The sequence below is a fragment of the Apaloderma vittatum genome, unplaced genomic scaffold, assembly GCF_000703405.1.
Source record: "Apaloderma vittatum isolate BGI_N311 unplaced genomic scaffold, ASM70340v1 scaffold2727, whole genome shotgun sequence".
Lineage (NCBI taxonomy): Eukaryota > Metazoa > Chordata > Aves > Trogoniformes > Trogonidae > Apaloderma > Apaloderma vittatum.
This window is the reverse complement of record NW_009724325.1, coordinates 2,863-14,572: the sequence shown is the minus strand read 5'-3', so window position 1 is coordinate 14,572 and position 11,710 is coordinate 2,863. Positions and strand designations below refer to the sequence as shown.

The 11,710-nt window shown below is 50.5% G+C and overlaps 1 protein-coding gene across 1 annotated transcript; it reads left to right on the top strand.

Moving 5' to 3' along the window:
* Positions 1-6,267: 6,267 nt before the first annotated feature.
* Positions 6,268-11,355, top strand: DNASE1L3 (deoxyribonuclease I-like 3). Its single transcript, XM_009872421.1, has 8 exons — positions 6,268-6,420; positions 8,050-8,138; positions 8,495-8,587; positions 8,885-8,997; positions 9,354-9,466; positions 9,832-9,989; positions 10,895-10,991; positions 11,227-11,355. The coding sequence occupies exons 1-8, from the start codon at positions 6,289-6,291 to the stop codon at positions 11,353-11,355; spliced, it is 924 nt and encodes a 307-aa protein (XP_009870723.1). The 5' UTR covers positions 6,268-6,288.
* The last annotated feature ends 355 nt before the right edge of the window (positions 11,356-11,710 follow it).

Genomic DNA, 11,710 nt, shown 5'->3' with positions numbered 1-11,710 from the left:
ACTAACAGAGCTGTGATGGGACTTCAGCAAGGCTGCAGCAAGGGTGTAGAGGGGTGTAACGGGTATAACTGTGGGTGTAATGGGTATAACTGTGGGACATAATGGGGTGTTCTCGGTGTTGCAGTGTGGACACAGAGGCACTGCAGCGGGGGTATGCAAGGGGGTAACACAGGGCTGCAAAGAGGAATGCAACAGGAGGGCTGCGGGGGATGCAAAAGGCAACACAACAAGGAGTGCAAGGGGGTGGGGGTACAACGAGGTGCAAAGGGGACATGTCAAGGGGGTACAGTGGGGAATGCAGTGCAGCTGCAACAGAGGTACAACAGGGATGTAAGGAGTTATGAAAAGGAGGCACAGCAGGGATACAAGGAGGAGGCAACAAGGCTGCTGAAGTTGTACAATGGGGTTGCCATGGGGATGCAACAGGGATAAAAAAGGGAATGTGATATGGCTGCAAGAGAGTTAAAATGAGATACAAAGGTGGATACAACAGGGATGTAAAGGGGATGCGATACAAGTGCCACGGGTAATGCAGCGCCGGAGCCCGTGCAGAGACTGCAGAGCCCCCTCAGAAGAGGCCCGAGAGCAAGCCTGGGGTTGGGGGCCTGTCCCTTTCCCAGGTTCTGGGATGGGGCTGTCACCAGGGAGCACAGAGCTCTGCCACATTTCCCGTGGAAAGGGCACAAAGGTTGAAAACGAAGCATCCCACTGATACTTCTACACCTGAAATAGGATTGTGAAGGTGTCAGTTGGGTTACAGGCCTGTTACTTGCTCTCTCTTCCCAACAGATGACACTGCTCTCAAGAGCTACATTTCAACCTGCATCTGAAAGCTGCTCTGATTTTTCTTAAAACTGCCACCCAAATCCTTTTGCTATAAGCAAATGTGCTTTCATTCCCCCCGGGTCACATATCAGCTTAGTATGCACCTCTAAGATAAGCCTCAAAATATGAGAAAACTTAATTAAATTGGAAATGAGATCAGCTCCAGATGCAAGAAAATTGGGTCAAATCCTCACCACATTTGTGCTTTGATAAAGGATGTCCCTTTGGCCTGCAGACTGGAAGAGCCAAGAGAAGAACTGGTGCAAAGGGCTTTCCAGGTCAGAGTTTACTACAATAAACCAAAAGCTTTTGATTACGTGAGCTGTCAGAAAAGATTTATAACTGCAATCGAGGTTTATAGGTGGCCCGGCGAAGGTGAGGCATGGCTTCGTGCAGCTTTTTGGGGGGGTTGTTTGAAGAACTTCCCAGTCAAGCCAGGCTAAGCAAAGATGATCTTCCACTACAGTGACCTAAGCAGACAGGGGAGGTATTTCACAAGCATTTAAACATTGTTTGCAGTCATATTTGTTTGTTTGACTTTCTCAGGCAGGGCAGCAGGCTCCCAAGGGACACGTGCAGGGCAGACGTGACTCAGCCGGGCTGGATTACCCCCCAGCAGGGTGGGTATTTCAGGCTGCCTGCTGGGAACACCCCTGGAAGTAGTCATAGTGAAGGACAGCTCTTAAAAACAGAGAAGCTGAAGCAGAGACCTGCGGTGGTTTTATGTTGAAACATGGCATGGACTAATCTGGGAACCTGCTCTCGCAATCTCAGCATGCAGCCACAGAAAAGAATCATTGAGTGTCTCCTTCGGGGGGGGAGGAGGGATCTTCAGGGCTCTCCTGAGCGTTTCAGAGCCCAGCACCAGCTAGCCCGGCCCTCAGCTGAAAATTCCTCATCCCTAATGCCAGTGCCAGGAGCCTGGCTTCCCACCAGCACAGGAGCACGTCTTTGGTGCTGTGAGCAGGGCAAAGGATGACTTATGATCCAGTTAGAAACAAAATGTCTTTCTAAATCAGAGTAGCCACAGGAAAACCAAAATTTTTAAAAACCCAAAAAACCCCAATAAAACCAAACAAACAATTGTCGGTTTTGGGTCCCCAGAAATGAGACAGTGAGACTTTCACATAAACTGTCTTATTTTCCATAGGAAGGTGGAAGTTCTGGCTGGATTCAGGCCAGGGTAGCTGTGGAGAACTGAAACTTTTTCTTGACCAAGCTAAGGAGCAGCATTGCTCCACCACATGAAAGGCTTCCATGTCATTTTCCACTGCTGAGTGACAAATCCCCAGGGACCACAGCGGGATTGTTTGTGACCATAACAAGTGACAGCGCACCGCTTTGGCAACGTGAATCATCTTCCCAGGGTGACTCGTCCCCACCTCTTTCCACTCACGCAGCGCTGGCCCTGCGGCACGATGCATGAACAATCCCCAGGGACCGTGGGCAGGGGAGAGGACCCTGGGCAGGTGGGTGCATGACACAGCCCTGCTGGTGACCCATGGGACCTGCTGCCGAGGAAGGCCTCGCCATGCCCCAAGCAGAAGGCAAATTTAATGACATGCAGCAGTTAAAACTCCAGAGCAGGGGTAAGATCTCGGCTCACCCCAAGCAGCAGCTCTCAGTGAGCACAGGGGGTTAGTAACACCTCCAGGCACCACTCAGGGCAGCTGCCCCATCACTGCTCGGCAGCTTCATTGCACAACCTGGGACAAACCCAGGAACAAATGCTCCTGACTTTTAAAATGTTATAAAGCAAGACCTATTGGCCTGTTAACAGCTTTAAATAATACTTTCTTAATGCTACTCAAATTGAATGCAAATGTTACACACATTGTAATTACGTCTTTAACTTCTAACAATAAGGGTATACTTATGGTCACAAAAAACTCCTCACATGGTGGCTGCAATGTTTTTATGGAAGGGTAGCTTCAAAGCCTCGCCTAATCATCATGCGTCAAAGCCTTTATTTCAGATTCCTGCATGCTCTCCTACGTCTCGGCTAATTGGCCTTGTTCAAGAAACTGAAAACATGATGAGGCGTTTTTCCTTGAATTGCTTTAGCAGGTCAGCTTTCCAACTTTAAATCACTACTTGAACAATATTGACGTATTAAGTTGAAAAAGAAAACCCTATTGGAGTCCTGTATGAGCAAAAGAATTATGCCCTGACATTTATTTAGTAGACATGTACCTTCCAGAATTACAAATAAAGATTAAGTATCAAAGAAGAACCTATTGATTCAAAACATATCACGTAACTTGCACACCATGTACTTTTACTTTTAATTATACTGAATTTCCAGAGGGTCACACCAGAACACTTACCACCATTAGAATCCACTTCCCAAATGATCGTATTCGTTCTGCAGCCCAGCTGTGAACTTTAGCAATATAAAATGACCTGAGGACTTTGGTACTTATTAACTTGAAATTCCAGGAGAGTGTGATAAAATACTCTGCCCAATGGTTGTGATAAGATCACCAAGAGCCCAAAGGTTATTTCCTTTGCCCAAAGAACCTACAGTTACGGTGATGTTGGGGCTGACCCTGCCTGCCTCTCCCACAGACCTTCCCTCACCACAGCGGATGTTGACAGAGTCGCAACGTGGTAAAATGATAAAAATTAAGAAACACCCAAAGTCTCAAAGCTTGGCACAAAGGACAGCATGTAAGCCCTTTGCCCAGGCTGTGGTGGCATCTGGGGAGCACCAGCTCGGAGGTGCCCGTCCCTGCACCACACCCTCAGCCACCCACCACCCCCCTCTGCCCATACTGCCGGTGCTTCCCCAGAGCCATGTGCTCCCCTCTGGGGACACACATAGGCTTACAGGGGTGCTGAGCACCCATAAGGGTCGAGTAGGCTGGGCCAGCCTCTGCACTTTTTGAAGAAGCTGCACGGTGCGCTGGTGTCCCTAGTGGTGGTAAACCCCCAACGAGCACACAGCCACCACGTTTTCTCTGTGGGAGGAGAAATAAAGCTCATTTTCAGGCACCAAGCAAAGCCCAAGAGCAGCTTTGTGCCCCACGTGTGCTACCCCACCATGGGGCACCCCATGAGCCATGCTGCCCTTCAAGCCCAGACCAGGATTCTCACCAGGGCAGAAGGGGATGTGGGTTCGCCCACAGTTTCTCCCTGAAGCCTTCCCACGGAGGCACAGGAGATGTCAGAGATGCTCTCAGTCCATCTCTGCCAGCAAAAACAAAGCTGTGACCACCCCACGTGGCAGCCAGGGTTGTGCCTGAGGGGAGAGGAGGAAACCTCACGCCCCTGCTATCCCATGGGGACCCTAAGCAAGCATATGACATGGTGACACATCCCACCCCATCTCCCCTTCAGCACCTTCCTGGGAGTGGAAAGATGATGGAGGGATGAATGGCTGCTCCAGACCTATCAGCCAGCTGCAGCTCCCATGCGCCCAGCACAGGCTGTCAGCAAAGCTTGGCAGAAGGACCCTCAGGAGGAACCAGCACAGCTTGGCAGCACCTGCTCACTGCTCAAAAGTCTTACCCAAGCTGGCCTTGGCATTACCTGCAGTCTCATCACCTGCCTTTTCTCCCCTGAGGAGGGGCTTTATTAGAGAACGACCCCCAGGTGCTGCTCAGCTGGAGGTGATGTCCCTCACTCATCATCTCTCAGGGTGGGAGCAGAACTTCAACCCAGATTGGTTCCACCAGCAGCTTCACCCCTCTTGTGCAAGACCAGGACAGCCCTGAACCTGGGAGGGTTCGGGAGCCTGCGGGATTTATGACCCGATAAAGAGCAAAGGGTACACGCACAGAAAGTGCGGTAAACAGAGATAAAGCATTGCAAAAGGCATGTGAGCTCCTCATGTTCCTCCCCCATAGGCCACCTCACTGCTGTCTGTCCTGCTGATAGCGCCTGGGCCGGAGAGGAAAAGGGAGGCTGATAAGCAAGCAGTCCTAGGAACAAACATGGCACCAGTGAAGGCAGATCCCCACAGCTCAGGGTTAAAGCCCTGACAGACGCCAAAACAAAAGTTTGCTTTCTGATGCCAGGACAGCCCACGTGAGCCCGGTTCTGGGGGGAGCTCTGGGTTGTGATGACTCTGACCCCAAGGACACAGCCGCCGTTGCAAGCCCTTGGCTGACGCTGAGCTTTTAGCAAGGTCGAGTGGGAGATTTACAGCCCCTAAAGCTGTTGCTTTCCCTCGCTCTTTACTAGTTTGCTCCAGAGCCTGTGCTGCCGGAGGCTGGCTCACTCGAGACCCAGCAGAGAGCACTGTGCTACCCCTTGTTATTTCGGAGGCTCACATGCCTGCTCCCCAAGCAGTTGTGCTGGATAGCCAGCAGCACCAGGGCAGCCTGGCAACGTGGCCCTTGCTAGCAGCACTTGCTCCAAACCACAGCCTAGCCAAAATGGATTTGTGGTCCCAGTTCCCACGCTCCCAGTACACACCCTGGAGAGCCTTGGCCGCCTACTCAGCAAGACTAGGATCAAACTGTGGTCAGATGTGGGGCATTTTTAGAAGCCCCCCATGCATGGTTTTGCGCCAGCTCCGTCTGATCCCATTTATCCGATTTAGGCAGGGTCAGGAGCCATGCACTGGTGCTTCTGGATCTGGAGCTGCACAGGTAGCTGTGCAGGCAGGGCAGCAGGGTGCAAGCAGCCTTCATGGCTGTTCTTGGGGCAAAGAGAGAGGATGTGAAAACACTCTGTAAGCACAGGGAGAAAAATCCAAGATGCTTGCAGACACCATTTAGCCTGACTTGTTACATCTCCCACCATTGCACCCGATCAAGGGCTGACAGATGCCTCTCTGGCCAAGAGCTGGTGCATGGTAGAGAAGGGAGGGAGAGCAGGGGGGTGGTTTCCCTGCAAACACCACCTCAGCTATAATGCCTTGAAGAAGACTTGAGCATCTTCTCAGCCAAACTCGTGTGTCCCCTTCTGCCACGTAACACGAGCCACATGCATATCACCCTGGGTCACCAGCCCAAGACTTGGAGGCGGCAGTGCTGGGGGGCATCATGTACCTCAAAACCACTGCTGCTTCCCAGACCCTTCCACTACCCATCCCATCCACCTCCTGGTCTTGATGTCTCACCTGGAGTGGCCCAGGGAGCCTGATCCTGGCCTGGCATTACCTTGGGTGGTCCTGGCTGGTGCCCTGGCATGGCAAACATCCCACAGCAGGTGCCTCCCTGCGTCGAGGGATGCTGGGGTCTGGTGGAGCAGCTGCTCTCTCAGGATGGGGAGTTTGGCTTGGAAGAGCCAGTTTCCCCCCAAGCCAGAAGTCTCCATGCTGCTTTGTGCTGGGAGCTAGAAGTGAGGGAAAGGAGGAAACGGTGATTCCTGTTGGTGTTCGTGATCGACACAGCTGACTGCTCAATTTGACCTCCCAGCTGGCCGCAGAGCGACGGATGCACAAACACGCATACACACACACATACATATTTATAGGCACTCTCGCAGCAACTCATTTTCTCCAAGTCGTTGAAGATGTTGCTCTTCATCTTGCTTTCGTTCTTCAATTTCAACCCTTCTCTGAGTCTAAAAATCTGTTCCTTCAATGTGAGGTCTTTTGGAGAAACTAAAATAGCCAGACCTGAAGTCGTCGACGCTGTGGTAAAGGTACGTTCATTTGCCTGGGTGAGGCAGACATTGAGCTTTCCAAGGATTTCTTAGCTGCATAATCTTGCAGTCTATTTATCTTTTCACAACTGAATTTCAAGTAGAAAAATTTTATACTCCTAAAGTAAAAATCAGTCTGTGGTTGGGTAGGATGTTTGCTGTCATTTTAGCCTGCATGGGAATATAAGAGAAACAACATTTGCTGTTTCCTTTGGAAGGAAAACCTCTGTACACAGTAAAACCATTTTCACTTTGAATCTACAAGGCTTTGTTTGCTGATACATTATTTACTTGCTTACGTGCTAATCATTCTGAAATATTCTTGTGTAATTAAACATATTCTCAGGATAGCAGAGAGTATCACACTGAAGCGTGATACAAAATTAAAAAGCCTGATTGCTAATTTATGTAAACAAACTCTCACTGTCAGGCTTCCTCTGCAGCAGCTGACGGCTCAGCTTTTTGAAAGAACCACGGTTTGGACTTGTTGCTTTTGCAAGTGCCCTCGGAGATGCCACAGTAACAGAGGCTGCGGTGCTTGGTGTTAGTGGGACAGCTGTGGTGTGACAGTGAGGAGTGCCACGGTTTAGTGGGCTTCTAATCCTTTCATTGCAAGCAGCTGGAGAAGAGGGGTTTGCATTGCTGGATGATTCTTTCTGTGCTGTCGGCACTATGGGCAATATATATTAAATTATAGGCAATATATACTAAATTATGGGCAACACATTAACTTCTCCAAGTTTCAGGGGGCAAAAAGAGGCATTTGTTTTTCCCATGAACATCACCTGCAAAGTTCAAAGAGCAACAAAACCAGTGGCAGATGGAAGCCCGTGAGCATGCCAGGCTGCGGGGTGTGCCGGGCTTTCCCGCAGGGAATCTCATCGCCGGGCGCAGGGAGCTGAGCCAAGCCCCCGGCACCCTGTGGCTCCCCTGTGGTGCTGCAGCCCACGGGTGCTGGGACCCTGTTTTCAGACTGGGGGTCGCTTTGGGCTCTGTGGGCTATTTCAGAGGGGTCTGCAACAGATGACTGAGACAGGCAAGTGCTGACACAGCCATAGGACCACAGGGGTGCACGCACCAGAAAAAAGATGGAGAACATTGCAGAGGAGATGATAGACCCTAACTGGCTCCCCTCAGTGCCCCCCAGAACATCCTGCCACATCCACCCAGGCACCCAGCAAGTTGGGGGTATTCTTGTGTGCAGCATCGCTCCAAAGAGAAGAAAACCTATACAGCAAGGGCAGGGAGGAGAGAAAAGTGTGACTGACAGTGGAGGGGGCGCAGGGGCAGCACCCCAGCAGTGGCCAGGGGAGACTGGGATTGCAGCAGCAGCTCTCACTGTTCCTTCCCCTCCATGCTTCCTCCTCAGGGGCAGACGCAGATGTTTTTCAATAAACCCAAAACCAATCTGCTCCCGAGTTCCCTCTCCCAGCTCCCTTGGATATGTGAGGCAGTTCTGAAAGCAGAAGGGCTTTGCTCCAGCTGCTGCCCCCCTCCCACGACCCCAGGCTGAGCATTGCTTCCTCCACAAAGGACTTCCCCAGCACCAGTAACCACTTCTTTCTAACCTCTTTCTAATCCTCCCAAACCTACCATGTCCAAACTTGCTTCTGCTGCTTCCTCTTGCAGATCATTTCTCGCTGCGACATCATGTTGCTGATGGAAATAAAGGAGAACAAGAACCGGGTTTGTCCTCTCCTGGTGGAGAAGCTCACCAGGTAGGGTGGCCATGGGCAAGTAGGCAAATATTTAGAAAAATGCTTGGCAAAAGCCTGTGCCCTGCTCAGCACCGTTTGACTGGAGTGAAAGCTCAGGGTTTGGGCCCTGTCTCAGCCATGGAGGAAGGATGAGGGTGTGGCTGAAAGAGAGATGGATAAGCTGGGAGGGGGTAGAGCATAAGAACCCATGACGGAGCACAGGTCCAGACCACAGTTCCTGACTTTTTTTTGTCTCTACCACCCACGTCTGAGGTCAAGCAGACGATATCCCCTACCCTTGGGCATGGGCAAAATTGTGTCCTCCTCCGCCCCATGGGAGTGCAGAAATAAACTCAGTAACATCACTTTCCTTCCAGTCAGCTGAAGGGGCGGAAGGAGGAATACACCTGCGTGGTCAGTGAGAGGCTGGGAAGGAAGAGCTACAAGGAGCAGTACGCCTTCATCTACAGGTGAGTGAGCTCCCTCACCAGTGAGCCAGCCCCTCACTCTGCCCTCCTGCATTGCAGCCTTGTAGAGACGGGCTGGACACAGTGGTGGCTTCACTCTGAGGGAGCTGGAGAGGTGCAGCCCGCGGGGGTGCGATGGGCTGTGCTTGGGTGTAGGGATAGTTCCAGGGACAGCCGCCAGCCTGGCAGTGTCCATCCCAGCCCATGGCCCAGGGTCCAGGTCAGAGCATAGAGTCAGTGTCAGACATGTCCCGGTGAGCCACGAGTGTGACATCCCCTACCCTGTCCGTTCTGCTACAGGCACCATCTGGTATCAGTGAAACAAACCTACCAGTACCCCGACACCCAGCCCGGGGATGCAGATGCCTTCTCCAGAGAGCCTTTTGCCATCTGGTTCCAGTCTCCAAAAACTGGTGAGACGTTTCAGAAACATATCATTCTCCCACCAGTGATCCTCACAAAGCAAGATGGTGCCAGCTGGACCCCAGTGTGTTCTGGGGGCAGGCGAGAGGGGCTGTACCCTGAGCCCGTGCTGCATTTCCCCACGAGAGCAGCCTCTCACCCTTGGGGCCGCTGTCTCCGAGAAGCCCCCAGGAAGCCCCTGACACCACCGTGGGGGGTGCTTTGGCAGATGCCTCTGATCCACAGCTGGAACAGAAGCTGTTTCTTCTTTAGAAAAATCTTACTTCCAAGTCTGTCTCTTTTTCTTTGTGATTTAGTGTGTGTTTAACCATTACATTTTTTCTTGTTCTTTTGCCTTGTTTTTAAGCTGTCAAAGACTTTGCTATAATCCCTCTGCACACCACACCGGATACAGCAGTACGGGAGATTGATGAGCTCTATGATGTGTATTTAGATGTAAAACAGCACTGGAAAACTGAGGTTAGTTGCCACATCTATGTTACTAACAGCACTGATTCACCTGGCACACTCTTCACTGATAACCTTAAAACTGTAGATAAGAAGGCCCAGATTTTGAGTATCTCTTTCATGCATTTTCATTGAGCTCTCTACATTTTGATCAGTAAACTTGATATCCTGATAAAACTGTTGTTTTAGCAGTATGCTTTGGTGGTGCGCCCAGCAGAAAGGAGAAGCTCCACTGCAGTCAATGAGCACTCTCTATTTGAGCTCTGTGGGCTCCTGGGAGCACCCATTGACCCTTTGCCCCATTGACCCATTGATCCTTGCTGGTCTTCTTTTGAATACTTATCCTCATGATTACTTTTGAAAATCCTGTCTTCTAGAACTTCATCTTCATGGGAGACTTTAATGCCGGGTGTAGCTATGTTCCTCAAAAGCAGTGGAAGAACATCCGGCTGAGGACTTACTCTGAATTTGTCTGGCTGATTGGTGACAAAAATGACACGACGGTGAAGACAAGTACAAGCTGCCCGTATGATAGGTATGCCCATATGCCAAATCCTGCCCTGTTTATAACTCTATGAGAGAAAAAAAATACATGGAAGGATGTCAGTGACTGTCAGATAAAGCAAATGTGCATAAGGCCATTAAAGATAAAACAGTGTCCAGCAGGAAATGAGACCTGAATACTTCTAGTCAGGAGCACAAAGCACTTTGCAGGCTTGTTGGGAAGCAGGTTTTCAGATTTCATGTGAGAACCAGCTGTTGCTGTGGTTTAGGTGGAGACTAACGATAGGCAATTAGGCAGCATTTCTCATCTGCAGGGACCCCTGCAGACACTCAGGCAGAAGCTGCTGCTGCCTCCTCCGTGCTGGCTTTGTGCCATGATTCTTGCTCTTGCATTCATAATTTGGATTGGCAAAGGCAAAATCCAGTTCTTCTTAGGAGGTGGGACACCTTGCCCGCCCCAGGCATGTGGAGAGTCCTGCTGCTACATGCAGCTCCCTCAGTGGGGACAATAAATACATCAGCTTATCAGGGCCCAAAGTCAAGACATAAACCTCTTGCAGAACAAGCTTCTGGATCAAAGCAGGACTTTGCTGAGACTCCAGTCATTGGCGTCCTGTGATTTTTGTATTCAAGGTATGGCTTTGAACTTTGCAGCACTTTTGGGGTGAGTTTAGATACAAGTCATTTAACCTTGGCTTCCAAGGCCAACATATGCTGAGATACTTAAGTATCTCACTGCCAAAGAGAGTAATCAGCCAAACTCAGCAGAAAGAAGATGCTGGCCTCTCTGAGTAGGCAGCCCATGGGTAAGGACAAACCATATGTAGCTGTGACTCCATCAAGGCCACCTCTCTGGGCACCCAACTGGTGCATCATGACTGCTGCTTGGTCGGGCACCCCATAGCAGCATCCTGTTCCCTCCCTTGCCCCTTGCAGGATTGTGGTCAGCGGACAGAAGCTCATCCAAGCCATCACGCCACACTCTGTTAATATCTTTGATTTCCAGAAGGACTTTCAGATGACCGAGGAGCAGGTAGGCACAGCACAGCCTCTGTAGCAGTGGGGTAAGAGCTAACACAGGAGCGCAAAGCCAACGGTGTCAGCCATAAAACTGTTGCATTCTCCTAAAGTGATGCAACGCTCACATTGCACCTTCCCACATCCACTGCTGCACCAGTGAAGCTCCCTGAGGCTGGGTTTGGAAAGAGCTTAGGGGGCTGGGTCCCAACCCCTCTGTGCCCCAAACCCTCTGTGCCCTTCTCTTGCAGGCGCTGGGGGTGAGCGACCACTTCCCAGTGGAGTTTGAGTTAAAACCAAAAGGTGGCTTATTAAACTGGCTGAAATCACAGTTTTCAAGGAAGAGGAGACCGAGAAAGAGCCGTCGCTCAAGCTCATGAGCATGCCAAGTCCACTCATGCGGCATGGAAATACATGGATGCCAATAGACCTTGTAGAAGACTAGTGCAGATATACTCACAGCAAAGTGCAATATTTACTGGAAAAAACCTAAACATTTTGTTCAAGTTCAAATATTTTGGGTAAGAAGGCAAACGAAATCTTCAGGTTATTTTCCTCATTGGATACAAAAATAAATCAGCTAGAAGCCACACACTATGCTTACTGTACTGACCACAAACGTAAGGGGCTACCGCAGTGGTAAAATACTTGTGTGTGCTTTATGTGGAACACAGACACAGGGCAGGGATATCCATGTGTTCACGCGAGCTCTGCCATTCCTCTGCAAGAGCAAAG